A 17396-nucleotide genomic window follows, 5' to 3' on the forward strand; every position below is an offset into this window, starting at 1 on the left:
TATATCACCAATTTATTATAAATAATACTTCTTAAGAGAGAATCATAATGCAGATTTTTTTCAATATTAAGAAAATTGTTTTCCATTTGTATTGTATCCTGGGTAAAGAGTCACGCTGACGCATTTTAGTTCATATGGCAAATGATCTTTCTTAGACTAGTGTTTAGTGGTAGAGGAAGACAAAAGTCGCTCTACCGGGCATTATTTCAGGTATTGGCGGGTACCTTGTTAAAACTTTCACCTTTCCAAAGCTGGATGGCTTTCTCACACGAAGAATTCTACAACGTAAGTGATGTTTCGAACCAATACAGATGAAGAGAAAGTGATTTGTAGTCCGAGACCTTAACTATTCGGCACCGGAGCCCCAATTAAATTAATACGGATATTAAATGACATAATAAGTTATAAATATTGACACTCATTATACGTTTTGTTTAGAAAGAAACAAACGTATTATTTTCGTATTGTCATATATTAAACAACTTTGGTTCAATAATACCAAAAGCGGCACTTTCTGCGAAATTGCACACGCAGTTTGACCACCTTCGAAAAGCGTAAGAATTAAGAAAATGGCGTCGTTCAAACAGAATCTTCTATCAGAACTAAAATTACAGCAAAAAACAATTCTGACAGTAAAGAAAAAAACTGAATCGATACGAATATGTGATTTTTACTGCGTTTACGAATATCAGGAACTGTTTTTTTTCATCGGAATGTGAATTACAGTTTAACGCGGGTGAGTCTTCTTGGTTAAAATGTCGGAATGACATAATTATACTGTGTCTTTCGGACGTGCACCTGCAAAATATAAATATAGTGATAGAATATTATTTTTGTACATTAAGAATGATATAAATTACGTTTGGACATAGTGCAAATTATCCAAAAATCGCTAGCGCTGTTCATGGATCTGCAATAAGTCCCAGTGTTGTTTATACCCTGTGTAAGTGCACAAAAGATAACATTAAGATTCTTAAATGATCAGCATATTTTCGTGGTGCTCGGTAGCTGTGAACTTCATTTAACATTATTGACATTGCCGGTACTTAGTATTTAAAATAATTCTCATTACAGTAAATGTTGTCTTGAAACTTTATTTAGGTTCTCAAGTCTTGCTGATATATCTCTCACTTATTTGTTATTTTTCATTTTGGTAGATATCAAGATTTACTATACCAGCAAGCAGTACGGTACAAATAGTGTAAATAATTCAACCATCTCCATGGAAACATGTATTTTATCACAATAGGAAACCTTTAAATTTAATAGCTGTCTTTATACTGCTCATTGTTAAGATATCAAAATTCAATAAAGAGATAACAACAAGATGAATGTGTTTTAAAGTACTTCTGCCGGTTGTTGACCTATTTTGATGCAAATATCCATATTTGGAAAAGCATAGTTTGTCCACCGCTGTCGTTAAAGTAATATTAGCAAGGGCAAAAGTGCAACAGAAGAAACCACATTCAAAGACTGTAGCCACCTATACAGCACTCCACTTAGAAACAGAATCTTGTGTAAATGCATACACGTGTACATCGACATAAAAATGTATATATAAAAATATAAACAGACATATGAGAAACGATCACAGCAAGGTACCGACTTGGAACGGTCGGTGACAAAACAACTACTGAGAAGCTTAAGCTAGTGTTGCATGAAACGGTGTTCTCAGTTTCAAAATGAGCCGTGCCATGAGAAAACCAACATAGTGGCTTTGCGACCAGCATGGATCCAGACCAGCCTGCGCATCCGCTCAGTCTGGTCAGGATCCATGCTGTTCGCTAACAGTTTCTTCAATTGCAATAGACTTTGAAAGCGAACAGCATGGATCCTGACCGGACTGCGCGCATGCATCCGCGCAGTCCGGTCAGGATGCGTGCTGGTCGCAAAGCCACTATGTTGGTGTTCTCAGTTTCACAAATATTTTGAGAAGAAATACTGTAACCTTCTTGTTAAATGAAAATGCATTATAATGCTTCCCAAAATAAAAAACAGGTTGCTTATGTCTCGTTCTGTAAATACATTTTTTCGCTGCTATCACAGATCCGATGAAATTGACAAGATTTAATTCGTGTTTGCCCTCTGTAACTGAAAGTAATTCATGTAATGTGGGAACGACAAGTAATATAACATAACATATATTTAAGGATTATAAGGACACTATTATCTCCAGAATCCAAGGAAGGGAATATTATATGACCGACCGCTAGAAAAACGTTTTTCAGTAACGCCTTTCATGTTGTAAATTCAAGGACTTAAAGCAAGTTGTTTAAGCATTTACATATGTAACACTTCACGTTTTTAATCAGTTGTGAAGGTATATGGATGAAATGATACTAATATGTTATTGTATACATATTTTAGATTAATAAAAGTTAATTGAATCAGTAAACTAAAATTAAGTATAGCCATCACATGTAACAGAACATATATGTCATTTTGGACATAATTCATACATGATGATTAATATCTTAGGATTCAGTGTTGTTATATTTTCTAGTCCTTTGGGATCATAGAGTCTATTCAATTGGCGTGAGAGGTGTTGCATATTTCATTGCCTGTCATGAACAGACTAAATGAAACTGCTAACTTCCCCACATGAATCAGAGCTGGAGGACGAATGATTTCAGACACAATGTCTTCTATCGAATCGTCACAGAGAACATACGCCCCCACCGAGGATCGAACTCACGACCCCAAGACCCGTAGATCTGCTCTCTCCCTATTGAGCTAAGCGAGGGGGTTGCTAGTTTTAGGCACATCTGGATTTGGAATGACTTCAGGATTATAACAGTTTCGTCAATTTTGTTTGAAAGATGGCTATACCGTTAATTTGTTTATGTGCAAAAAAATGAAAACCTCTCAAATATTAGAATAGTGTTTCTTGATACGCTTTTGAAGCTCATTATTTGAATTTCACGGAGATAAACCTGCTAACACAATGTTTTTGGTATTTGTATTCGTCAAGCTTAATTACAATAAAAATAAATAATAAGACTGAAAGGTCACTTTGACGTTAGCTAAATAATGTATATTTGTAACAAAATTATATGACAAAGAAATTAGAGAAATCGTTTACACAATCTATACGTATGTCGTTTAAACAGCATATTGTTCATGAAGAAAATCAGTTGTGTTGAGAAGTGCCGAAGTAAAATACTGGTGCCCCAAACGATATACATATGGTATCTTCTACATACTATTTGACATATTGACGTTGTCGATCCAATACCAAGTAACTGAGATTTTGCGAATAAATGTTTTTCTGTAAAACCGCATCTACAAAATATTTTGCTCATTTTTGTGTAGGCACCATTTCACTAGACAATCACGTGACTTCAATATGGCCGTTATAAACAGGCGAAACACCGTAGCAGATTTACTAACGGAATTTTCCGCTCTAACAAACGGGTTTCGATGTCAATGAGATGTGACACCAAAATGTGTAGTCCTGTTTGGCGCCATATAACCTATACTGTGTTGGTGCGCCGTAAAACCCAAATAAATAAATAAATACTAACAATCGGGCGTTCGTTGTTACGGGTTGTAAGCAACTCGTTTTAAAATTCAAGGTTGGCAGAAAATTTGCATACAGTTCAGTAAAATAGAAAAGACCTAGTGCATTTAAGCCATACGACCAAAGTTAATTATATGAAACTCTGTTGGGAATAAAACTGATTTAAACTGGTTTTAAAAACCTTTGCTCCTGCTATAACAGAGAAAAAACGTTTTATTGTCTCATGCAAAATTGCCGTGGTTTAGGATCGACACTGTCGCGATCCCTGTAAAAACACCTTAACCTCATGCAGTGTATTCAATTATAAAATTTGCCAGAATATAATTCATTTCAATATGTGCGAGTTCAGTCATATATGTGTCTTTTAGAAACACTCCTACCTGATTTCATTTCTGGATCTAGATAAGCAAATTTGCGCGTTTGTTGTACTGTTTTTTAGTCCTCTACTGGTTGAAAACCAGTTTCTGGGACTATAAGAATGCGCTTTTCTGTCCGTCCGTCCGCAATTTCGTGTTCGGTCCATAACTCTGTCATCCGTGTAGAGATTTTAATATTACTTGGCACAAATGTTCCCCATAAGAAGACAACGTGTCATGCGCAAAACCTTGACTCCTAGCTTGAAGGTCAAGGTCACAGTTGGAGGTCAAAGGTCAATTTTTTTTTCCTGTCCGGTCCATAACTGCCATCCATAAAGGGATTTTAATATTACTTGGCACAAATGTACCTCATAATAAGACAATGTGTCATGCACAACTTTCAGACCCCTAGCTCAAAGGTCAAGGTTATACTTGGCAGTCAAATGTTTACATAGCATGAACAGGGTCTGTTTCATGTCTGGTCCATAACTCCGTCATTCATTAAGGGATTTTAATATCACTTGGCACAAATGTTCCCCATAATGAGACGACGTGGCATGCGCAAATCCCGGACCCCTGGCTCAAAGGTCAAGGTCAAAACTGAAGGTCAAAGATCAACAGGGCTTATTTTTGTTCGGTCCAAAACTGCCATCCGTGAAGGGATTTTGAAATTACTTGGCACAAATGTTCCCCATGGTGAGAAAACGTGTCATGCGCAAAACCCGGACCCCTAGCTTAAAGGTCAAGGTCACAATTTGAGGTAAAAGGTTAATAGGGGTTTTTTCCTGTCCAGTCTAGAACTCTGTCATCCATCAAGGGAATTTAATATTACTTGGCATAAATGTTCCCCATGATGAGATGACGTGTCAAGCGCAACAACCAGAACTCTAGCTTAAAGGTCAAGGTCACACTTTGAGATCAAAGGTCAATGGGACTTTTGCCTCTCCGGTCTATAACTTTGTCATGCAAAACAGGATTTAAATATCAGTTTGCACAAATATTCCCCTGGATGAGACAATGCGCTTCACCCGAGCCCTTAGCTGCAAGGTCACACTTGGAAGTCAAAGGCCAAAGGCTTTTTTCCTGTCGAGTCTGTAACTCAACAATCCTTAAAGGGATTTTAATATTACTTGGTACTAATGTTCACCACCACGACCGAGTGTCATGTGCAAGAACCTGGTCCCTAGGTCTAAGGTCAAGGTCACACATAGAGGCCAAAGGTCAGATACAAGAATGACTTTGTTCGGAGCATTTCTTCTTCATGCATAGAAGGATTTTGATGTAACTTGGCACTATTGTTCACCACCGTGAGGCTACCTTGTTTTTAGAATTACGTCTCTTTGATAATACTATAAATAGATAATATTATAACTTATTCATTACTGGCCGTAGGGAAAAATCGAGACCAGTTTTCTGTTGTACAACATGCATGTTACATCCAATTTTAGGAGCATTTTGACCTATCTCTACCTGGTAAAGAATTTCTTGTGTACTTATATATAGAATTTTTTTTAAGTATAAGGATTAATTTCCCTTCGTTGTTACTATAAATAACTTATGACACCTTTTTTGATAAACGGCCAAAACAAAAATGCCACATGAAAACAACTATAGGTTTTTATATAAATAAATTTTAATCCTTATGTTTTGTTATAACATATTGTATATATAGTACAATAATGTTTATACGTCATTGACAGATATCAGTTCATTATGTTATACTGCAGTAGAGAGAATTAGGAGCCTTCCAGAAGGGGACTTTGAATTGCATGGCAATACTTCATTTACTTGTTTTTCATAATATATTTCTTTATCTAAACACGCAAATAATTCTACTTTATGTTTATTTCAGGAACGCCTCTACTGAGTGTAATCCCATGGGCTGTTCTGAGAGTTACTTTGGAAAATATTTTGTAAGCAACTGAAAGATTTTACCTATGTCTAATAGATTTAACATAACATTTCAAAATGTAGCAAACACAAGTTAATAGAGTTGAATAGTTCTATGATACCTACTTAATATACACCTATTCTACTAATGTGTATCAAATTGTAGCATATATATAACAAAACCTGGTCTGCAACATTTTGCATTTTTAAAAAACGGTATTGTTATTTTAGTAAAACACACCATTGTCTAATAGCATATGAAACCGGAAATTGTCCAATTAGCACACATCTAAAACAACATATCTTAATAACTAAATGGTGCATATTATAAATTACTGAATGGCATGCAGGGCAATAGTCGAAACTAAAAGGTTTGACTACTGATCTGCAAGCCATTCTATAAGAGTTTAATTACCTGACATGAGAAATGTTTTCCCAATTTTCACATAAGCCGAACATAAGTTAGTAAATAACTGCAGACCGGTAAGTAGTAAACGCTGTAGACCGGCAGGTTATAGATTGAAGGAGTCGTATCATGTAATGAAGGATACGATTATTAGTAGAATGACATTGTTTGTTAACATTTATATTCATTACTGTGATATTGGATCTGCATCTCCGCTTAAACATGATCGCTTATCTCAGATTGTCCTAGACTGTGCAAAGCATTACTTGCGGAATAAAGACATAGCACGTTATATCTCATTTGGTATTTGAAGTGAAAACATTTAAAGCAAAAACTTTGGCTGCTATTCATTATAAATGGTCTCCTTATAAGTTTTCTGTAGCAAATTACATTCATAAATTCTCTAAGGAACGCCTTTATAGGCAAAAGTAAACTATTGATACAGTGATTGGACACTAGGCAGGTTTTTTTAAATAATGTCTTTGGATGTTCAGAAAAGGCACATACATACGTTATAGAGAGAAAAGTTGGAATGTGGGAGAGAGGCACTATACAATACTATCCAAACAAGTTTTTTCTTTCCTTTTATCTATTAAGGAAGGATTTTATGGCAAATAAACTTTTGCAATTTCGTAAAAAAGCATCTTACATGAACCTTAAACTAAAACCTTGTTAAATACATTCAAGTAAGTAGATCATTCTTTTTTGTTGTTGTTATTTTGAAAGGAATCTTTGGTTAAGTAACAACAGCCTTTCGGTAAGCTAAACTACTTTTATAACGTGAAGGCAGTATTCAAATTATATCTTTAGGATAAGACTTCCGTTACACCAAAACATTACATTAAACCAAAGTTATTTTTATGATAAAACGGTATTACATAAAACCAAAATTATATTTCAATTATGTAGACATTCGGCGGCTGTAAAGTTTAAAAAGAAAGGACAGAAAAAATGCTTGTTACAAAGTATAGTAAAAAGAAATCTGTTACTAAACTGAAGATGTTCAAAGGTATGCTTCCGTTTTATTCAGATGCTGGAATACCAATCCAACCCAAGGATATTTTTGGGTGCTGAAGGGACCAATAGTGCTCAGTATTCTGGTAATATCTTTGTTTATGTTATAAACAAATTTGGATGTTTTGTGTGATTAAAGATTATCAAAGAGTGACAATAATATACAATTTTATCATGGGACATGACCTGTCTTTTTCTCTTTATGTCGGAATACACTATTTATTGCGATATAAATGCTTGTTACTTTGTCAAGCGTCCGGTATACTAAGACTGAACTGGGTTACAGTTATAGGTCTGCTGAAAACGCGCGGAAGGAATTATAATGCTTTCCTAATGGCCAAATACAAAAAGAACAAAATGTGACAAAACATGTACATTATTATACACCATTTCCTATGTCAAAACAATAATATAATACATCTGAAGAGTCTGTCATATCTTACTTTGTGTTTTGATAATAAACTTTCTACCTGGCTTCAGTTAAATACTTGGAGTGAATGCATGTCTTGCTTTTATGATGAATATTTCGCATGCTTTCTGCCAAGAAATGCTCTGGAGAAACTGCACTGTCCTACACTTGACCAGAAGCCATGGAAAAAGAGTGTAGAAATTTTTCGTCAGGATTTTAATAGACCTGTACCAACATCTTCAACTGGTTGCAAAGCAACCGGCTTTTAGACATTTGTGATACCTGCCTCATATTCGCCATAATTTTAATTGTGAACGTCTGTGTTATTCATGTCTCCCTAATTCTTTTGCAAATTATATCGATAATTCTTTTACCATAATGTATTCGTTTGAAATGTCATTTTCAGGTAAATTTCATCTTTTTTATCAACATCCTACGAGCATTATTTACAAAACTTCACAAACCAAGCACATCAGCTGCACGCAGAAATAGATATAGGTGAGTCAGTAATAAGTGGAATTTTAATGCAAGCAACCACATGGAAATTTATCGGTTCTGGCTATGTTTTGATCACGAGTTATCTCAAATCGCAAAAGATTTAATTTTTTACTTTGCAGCTGTGATAAAGGTAAGCGTATTGAAACGAGAAAATCCTAGTTGCATTTATCTATATTTATCTTACTCTGCCTACTAAAAACTACAATCAATCGTCATCCTGCCGCACAAAAAGAAAATGTTTTGAACCGGACATTTGAAAAAAAAGTATAGTGTATAAAAACAACACTAACTGTGTGCTACAGGCAAAATCGACGACTTTGTAAAGATCCTAGATTTCGTTAGTTAAAACAAATATTATACTTGTTGCTATTATTGACCTTGAGTTCACAGAAATTCCAATTTGAGAGCGATGTAAATATCATTTCATTTAAAGCTTAGCTCTCTACGCATATGATCTGTAAATAAAATGTTATGAGGTGTATAATTTAAATATTTTGCTTTTTTTTTCAGACGTTTAGCAAAGGCAACGCTAATTTTGATTCCTCTTTTTGGTGTCCACTACATTGTGTTTATAGGGGTTCCAGCCAATTTGAACCCTACAGCAGAAATAGTTAAACTTTACTTTGAAATGTTCTTCAATTCCTTCCAGGTAAGTTGTTTTATGCATAGACTCCATCAACATTTTGTAATTATACGGAAACATCTTTTAGCTTTCATTTAATTCCGGTTTTCTACACCCAGTCATTTTATATAGGTTCTACAAGGTCATGCAATTAACTATTATCACGTTTGATTCAATGGAAACTTTATTTACAGACACACTAACTCAATAACACTTAACAAACTGTCTTTAGCATAAGACCATGTTTGTAGGTCATTACATCAGGAAACTTGAGATTAGTCTTGATATGTCAATGTATTTGTTCTTTCGTCTAAGTGTATCAGGAATGTGTATCATCTTTAAAAAACATCTCGGCATAGAATGTTTTGGTTACATGTATTATTCTGAAACAATAATACAAGTCATTTTAATTGTATACGCGGCTGAATAAGAAGCAGAAATTATAGCTTTAAAATACTTTGTAATTTCAGGGTTGTCTGGTTGCAGTTCTGTTATGCTTTTTTAACCAGGAGGTATGCTGATCTATATTACTTGATATATAAAAATAAGTCGCCTCTAAAATACGTGGTGCTTGATTTTATTGGACTTCCTTTGACTAAACCTAGAGTTAATTTGTAGCCCAACTTCAGACTGTATACATCAGTCGTATATGTAACCGAAGGTGCGATTCTCTAATCAAGCGATTTGGAAAGAAAGTTGGTAGTTTTGACATTTGAAGACAAAAGCGCATCAAGAAATACGTCTTTTCTTGATTTTTTTTGTCAAGAAAAAATTGCTAGTTTTTTTTAGGACAAAATGAAGTATCCCTAGTCTGTTCCAGCAAAACTCTGGCTTCGAATTTGCAGAGATGCAAATATTTTATTTAATTTGGTAACCACGCAGTACAAAAATCTGTAAAGTATCATCTTTTGCTAGACATATTTGGTATGTCAATTAGTAGATTTATGAAAGTCATTTATGTAAATTTTGTAGTGAATCGACTGAATTTTATAACTTGAATAATATTTGTCGGATATTCATGTTTACGATAAAATGTAAGAATTCAACGCAAGTAATCTTAATTGTTGTGAAAGACCATTTTTAAAGAGAGATCAGTGTATAGTGATCCAGTATCGATTGCAATAACTGAGATCCATTTGTAAATGCAGATGTCTACCTTATAACAATAATAATGATTATAATGCCTAAGGCATTTTTGAATATATCTTATACACCTATTAGAAGTTCTGGTCAACGGCCGGTCTCGAAAGGAAAACGAATTAGGAATGGTATATATTCTGTTCGAATACACATAATAAATCATGGATAGTAAATTCAGTTACGACAAAAACAAAACCCATTTTACTTATTACTGTTAGTTTATGTTGCTTTTTTGCCAGCTTTCGATTTGAACATATTACATAAACGTAATACATGCATTCTAGAATTTTTTTTTCTTTACTAGGTTCAAATGGAAATACGTAAGTCTTGGTACAGACTCTGTTCCAAGCCTGACCCTCTATATATTCAACAAGCTCAATTACTTGTCAATAGCTTTGAAGGTGCCAGACGACATCGAGAATCTCGCTCAAATTTACATTCTGACAAGCATGTGTCTTCAGAAGGATCATCAGGTGTTGTAGACGGGTGTCTGTGTAAGTGGACGCTTGATAAAAACGGACGCCTACGCTGTTCTTTTGTGAAAACTACTCCATTGAAAACAGCAAGACAAAAGAAGATTTATTTGGTAAAAGAAACAAAAATGTAACAAATTTGTGAAATTATACGTGGTCATACAGTGAAACTATTATACAAAGTCTGACCTCGGTGCTTTTAAGACACATCCTTTGGTACAAACACAAACCGACATTCCACTAGTCTCATGTTTTATACGAACATCATTCTTTTCAACACAACCCAACAGATTAAAGAGATTTTCTTTAGCCAGAATGACAGATAAAGTGACAGAATACTTTACGGACTCTGATTCATTTATGAATAATCTTAAATTTTAATGCACATTTTTGGTGTTTGAATATATCTGGATGGTAAACCTTTTGTGTGAAATTCAAATATTGAAGTAACATTTGCTTTCAATAATTTTGGAGATTAGAAAAGAAAAATGTTTTTTTTACATCTGTGATAACATAACATGCAAGCCTTTTGTGGTTAATGTCTTTATGGTTCATAATTTTTATTCTTGTCAGTATTGTGATACATGAGAAAGTGAATTATCTTTTAGCTATCTTAAATTATAGATAATTACAAAACTGTGATAGGACTGTCTGTAAAATTGAGATAAATACGTTTTCTGAATTACAGAAATTGTGGACAACCATAAATGATTGCCTACGTTAACAAGAACAGAACTGGAATTAAATGTTGAAAGTATTTATTTGGTTTTGTTTGGGAACTCCTTAAAACATAATAACTTTATTTCTATTTTATTCAAGCTCTACTTACTTTTCTTATTCTAAAAGGTAAAGAGATCATTCTTGCTGTTGAAGGCATTTCCTAAAGACTAGTGTGTGCTTCGTTCATTTTTGTTCATTTTTGTTCGACCAGTACATTTTAAGACCACAAAAGTGGTATCTATGTGGTATTCTGTCTGGACTGTAATTGAATAATGTAATTGTTTTGCTTCGTTACGCTTGTGTAGTTCTTCATTCTGATGAGTTATCCAATGATATTAATTGTCGTTTGTGGTACATTTATAAAGGTAAAATTGTGGACGAAAAAGACAAAATGTTTTAAGTAATCATAGAAACGATATTTAACACATTTGGTGATATTCTTAGTTACCATAGATATTTTGTCTTACTTTGAAGATGTGGGTGCGCAATTTTCATGTTTTTGCCAACGTGACCTACGTATGGGTAACACCTGAAAAATGCTTTAAAATGAAACATTCCACTTTTCGATTTCATGTTATTCATTCTTTCGACGGATAAGGTACTAAGATAATTTAAATCTGTCATAAATTGTTGCGACATCGCATATAGTCGTGAAGCAAGATTTAATTCGACAAAATATTTGTTTCTGGTTTCTTTGTAAAATAGAATAAAACAAATCAAGGATTACATTCTTGAGGAAAAATATCAGAGTAACAGGTTAGTACCATTAACAGGAAATTACATTCTTGCTTACCTAACTGGAAAAGACGATTTCTTTTCTGGGTAGGAGATCATCTTATCATTTCTCTAATGAAAGTAATAAGTTTCACGTGCCCATAGTGATGTCATATTATAACGTCATAAACTGCAAGTATGACTGATAATTTACACTATCTTAGAAATAATAATTTTGACAATGACGGTAGGCAAGAAGCATTATCTTTCATATCTGCTACATGTATAAGACAGCTGTTTCCCAACCTTTGTACAACGTAGATAAAAATGTGAAGTGCTCATTGTACTATTCAACGCTGCCAAATAGTTGGGAAAACCTGTTTTACACAGACAGGAATGTAAGATGCTTAAAACTGTAAAACCATGTTCATGAACAACGTGAATAAATTCTATTTTTTGTAAAAGTGTTATTGTTCTCTACTTATTCGTAACATATACTGCTATTTAAGTTTAACTATAGTTTGGTGACAATCAAATAGCCCGTCGTAGACAATCAATTACCCCATCGTAGCTAAAATACGATATTGTAGTTGAAAGAGACCTAAGAAAGTGCCGATGTGTAGCCGATAACTATACCTCCTATATATTGCTCCACTTTGTGTAGTGTAAATAGTACCTATAACTCATAAACTTATGTCAACTGATTTAGGTTAGTTGTTTTTGCTTTGTTGATGACATCTGATTGTCTTTTTCGGTCCTAGAGTCAGCTGACATTATATCTTTAAATTTCAACGTACAATAATTTAAAATCTTAACAAACATGGCATTGGATAAGGTTCTATTTTTTAAAAACCGCTGGTGCAATTTGTGCCGTTGGACCATTATTATTGAGTTCAGTATATTTGCCAGAAATTGCAGAATTTTAGTTTTACATGGTGGGCAAAACCATTCTTCCGAGATGAATAATACACAGGCGTAATAAGAGCATTTTGTTGCATTTTTATATTTTTGAAAAGTTCTGCCCTTTTCAGGATTATTGTTGCGTACAATTATAAAGAACAAATCACTTAATGATAGATCTGCCATCTGGAAAATACAAATAGAACCAGTGCTACTGAATTGAAGTAAATAGCTATTCTTTACAGTGTTATCCTTCTCGACCTGAATACGTTCATGATATACAGTAGACTTTCGCATGTTTTAAAGCGAATTCCTAAAGTTTTTTATGCGCATCTTTCTGCGCAGCCGACACTTTCTATGGAAAACTGAAGTGAAGTCAACATTTGTTGAAACATGTGACAGACAATCTTAAATATGAGGAATCTTGAATGAAATAACATTTTTGATAAGTTTTATCAGTAATCAAATGTTGATACTGGTTTATGTTGTATTAACAAGTATCATGCCTGACAGGTATCTTGCCATTTTTGTGTTTGGGTTTTCACATTGCATTTTAGTACAAAGACAGTGTTGTTCATATAATGTAAGACAATTGACTTAGTGCAGATAAGACAATATCACCTTTCAGATTATTTAGTATTCAATTATAGAAAGAATTAAGAATTTTTAAAACTTTTTTTAACTTCTAGCAGATATACATGTAATAATTTGGTCAGGTTCGCGCCATTTTTCGTCCGAACAGGTGTTGTATTCTAACGGTCTTAACAATAAATTTAGCCTGGTGACCCATACATTTTTAGCCATTTTTAAGCTCACAATACAATTATTTATACACAAGAAAAACAGGAAAAAAATTTATGAAACAGTTTTTTCAAAATTTTAAAAAATATTCTTCACTATGGGTATTTTTCATTTAAAAAGTTCACAAAAGTGAATATGAAACAATATGTTTTTTTCATTTGTATCCATTATTGTAAGGATATAGTATTACAAATATGACTATGATATCAAATAAGTATATAATAAAATCTGTAAAAAGAAAAAACCTTATTGTGCTGTCTTGATGTATATTTTGGTTGGTATTATAAAAAAGCAGAAAATTATGAAAATGTTGAAAATTCGCTGGCAGCTTCAGCAACAGTGGGCATGTTCAAAACAATTTTTCACAAAAAGAAGCTTGATGACCCATTGTTTTTATTTTTGTTCATTGTTTTCAGCACAAATTTTCCTATCATATATGTGAATTTGAAAAACTTCTATAAAAGGAAAAACATTATAGGAATTCTCTTTAACAAGCGTAATGTCAATTTCAACGCCTTTAAAAATTTTATAACCCGCTTTCAACAGACTTCATTTGTGACATACAAGCAGTTTCTTTTGAAGCCACTCTTTATTATTCACAAAGTGACAAGGTGAGCTTCTGTGATCGCGCGGCGTCCGTCGTCAGTCCGTCCGTCCGTAAACTTTTGCTTGTGACCTCTCTAGAGGTCACATTTTTCATGGGATCTTTATGAAAGTTGGTCAGAATGTTGATCTTGGTGATATCTAGGTCAAGTTCGAAACTTGGTCAAGTGCGGTCCAAAACAAGGTCAGTAGGTCTAAAAATAGAAAATCCTTGTGACCTCTCTTGAGGCCATATTTTTCATGGATCTTCATGAAAATTGGTCAGAACGTTAACCTTGATGATATCTAGGATAAGTTTGAAACTGGGTTGCGTGCGGTCTAAAACTAGGTCAGTAGGTCTAAAAATAGAAAATCATTGTGACCTCCCTTGGGGCCATATTTTTCAATGGATCTTCATGAAAATTGATCAGAATGTTTACCTTGATAATAATTATCTAGATCAAGTTTGAAACTGGATTACATGCGGTCAAAAACTATGTCAGTAGGTCTAAAAATAGAGAAACCTTGTGACCTCTTAGAGGCCATACTTTTCAATGGATCTTCATGAAAATAAGTCCGAATGTTCAACTTGATAAAATCTAATTCAGTTTCGAAACTGGATTACGCGCCATCAAAAACTAGGTCATTAGGTCAAATAATAGGAAAACCTCATGACCTCTCTAGAGGCGATATTTATCATGGGATCTATATAAAAGTTGGTCTGAACATTTATCTTGATGATGTCTAGGCCAGATTCGAAACCGGGTCAACTGCGGTCAAAAACTAGGTCAGTAGGTCTAAAAATAGAAAAAAACCTTGTGACCTCCCTAGAGGCCATATTTTTCAATGGATCTTCATGAAAATTGGTCAGAATGTTTACCTTGATGATATCTAGGTAAGGTTAGAAACTGGGTCATGTGCGATTAAAAACTAGGTCAGTAGGTCTAAAAATAGAAAAACCTTGTGACATCTCTAGAGGCGATATTTTTCATGGGATCTGTATGAAAGTTGGTCTGAATATTCATCTTGATGATATCTAGGTCAAGTTTGAAACTGGGTCAGCTGCGGTCAAAAACTAGGTCTGTAGGTCTACGTCGTCCGTGTGTCCGTGCGTAAACTTTTGCTTGTGACCACTCTAGTTTAAGATTCAGCCTTGAAATTTGGATGACATGTACAGTTTTGCACACCAATCTTTAAACTGTCTTTCAGTGACTAAAATGTGACCTACTGATCTACTTTCTAATATTTTAGCATCAGTTTGCCATTTGAAACATGTGGTTTAATATACTCAAGTGAGCGATTCAGGGTCATCATGACCCTCTTGTTTTCCATTTCATAGATAATTGTACAGAAAAATCAGTCTTAACATGTTTCATTTCAATAATCCATTAAAGTCTGTTCACAGTTTAATCCTGAAAAGATGATACTTGAAAAAATAGACAGTTGCGGAGTTGTAAAATAAGATCCAATGCTTATGGAAGCCTATTACGGCCATTTGTTCTTAGTCATTATGTAATAGGCCATAGGATCTATGTATTACATATTATGTGTTACGTCCTTTTTATTAGGTATGCATACTCTAGTATACACAATAAAATCTATGAGAAAATGCCTTTGAAGCATAGAATACAACCTACCAAACTAATAGCAGGCTCGCTTTAGTTAAATATATCCATCAGATATTTATTGCGATGGGATCTTCCTCCACCATCAAAGCTGGAAAGTCGCCATATGACCTGTAATTATGTCGGTGCGACGTTTAACTCCACAAAATAAATAAAAAATTATTGTGACTTTGCACATGAACTAAGTCATTTTTATTCTTCTAAGCTGCTGTTGCATGAATAAATAAGATGTTAGAAAAATTTGACGTTTTATCATTTCAGTATGTTGTTATACAACTATGGTTTATCATTTACATCACATTTTAAAGTATTTTATGTAAATATAATATGTACTAGATCTAAACACGTTTGCACACTGAGTACAATGCGCTTACTACGTTAATATATGAAAATATTTCAACTAATTACGATTATGAAAATAGTAAGTTATACAATAAGTAACAATATTTAGTGTGAAAAAGAAAAAATAGTTGCAAATATTTAGCCCATTTTCATTATTTTAAGAATACAGGCTTCCGCAGATGCTTCATCAACAATTCTAACACGACTTGATTCATTTCCCTATTAAACATAAAGGCTGAACGTTGTGTGTTATTTTACAACAATTCACTTTTCTGACGTCACAATTATTACGTCATAGCGTCAAAATGCATAGCGGCACGTTAGAAAAAAAACCATCAAAAACAAGGAAATATTTGATGGACGTCGTCAAGAATGTACTTAAAACCCTTGGTAACGTGTTAGAATCGAAATGATATATCCCATTTAGTGATTTGCTCTTGAATCAAATCATTGTTTGTCGTTCAGATGTGTAATATTATATCACTCGGATTGCACCCACGTGATATAATTCCTTCGCATCTGAACTCCAAACAATGATTTTATTCAACGGCAAATCACAGGATGAGATATATTATTTCTTAAAGTACATTTCAAATTTAGAATTTTAAAGTCTAGAATTCATAATACTTACTTGCCATTTCATAGCTAGACATGTTTCATTGCGTTACATTGATTTATAGAAAAATTATATGAGTTTTAGCAAAGTTACGAAAACCGAATAAAACCGATGTTATCATAAAACCAAAAATGTTAAAACATACATAAGGCTAATTCAAGTTTTTCTCTACAGGTACACAAAGGCAACTGATGATTTACCATTTGCTGAACATTTTTCTACAAACATTTTAATTTGTTTTGGTGTCGAGTTCGAATTATTTGCCCCTTACAGCTGCTGACTGCAAGTTTTCGGTTCTACATTTTTTTTTTTGTAATTATGTGTCAACATCTGCTTGGAAGTATTCCACCATCATTTAGAATGAAAAGTCATCAAATCGCCCTAAACTGCACCGGTATATAATTATAAAAATATTTCTGTCTGAGTGGAGCCTTTCTCATATGAAGACAATATGTAAATAAATCAAATCCAATTACAAGCCTAGGGTGGGAAAATATATATCAACAAAACAAAATACAGGTTTTCAGTTTAATAAGTCTGAGGTTAAATTAGATTATTTTTTTTTTCTTATAGAGACGAAAATCATTTACGTTTTTGTTCTGGATGTTATAAACTGACCTATCTGATTGCGTGAATATGCTTTAAATCTCATAAATTCCTTCGCCTCGTATCTAATGAATGCAATTACCTGAAATAACATTATTTATGGTATTTTATGAAAGTTTTGTTTCACGCTAATTTCACAATATACTTTGATAATTATACATA

At 33.6% G+C, this 17396-nt stretch overlaps 1 protein-coding gene across 1 annotated transcript in view; it reads left to right on the top strand.

Moving 5' to 3' along the window:
* Positions 1-13730, top strand: part of LOC123531870 (secretin receptor-like) — a 99693-nt gene extending 85963 nt beyond the window's left edge. The window contains exons 8-13 of the mRNA XM_045313161.2: positions 5729-5789; positions 7203-7272; positions 8002-8093; positions 8604-8742; positions 9186-9227; positions 10160-13730. Coding sequence (XP_045169096.2) covers positions 5729-5789; positions 7203-7272; positions 8002-8093; positions 8604-8742; positions 9186-9227; positions 10160-10462 — 707 coding nt within the window. The 3' untranslated portion in view covers positions 10463-13730. The remainder of the gene's footprint in view (positions 1-5728; positions 5790-7202; positions 7273-8001; positions 8094-8603; positions 8743-9185; positions 9228-10159) is intronic.
* The last annotated feature ends 3666 nt before the right edge of the window (positions 13731-17396 follow it).

The sequence above is a fragment of the Mercenaria mercenaria genome, chromosome 11 (assembly GCF_021730395.1).
Source record: "Mercenaria mercenaria strain notata chromosome 11, MADL_Memer_1, whole genome shotgun sequence".
Lineage (NCBI taxonomy): Eukaryota > Metazoa > Mollusca > Bivalvia > Venerida > Veneridae > Mercenaria > Mercenaria mercenaria.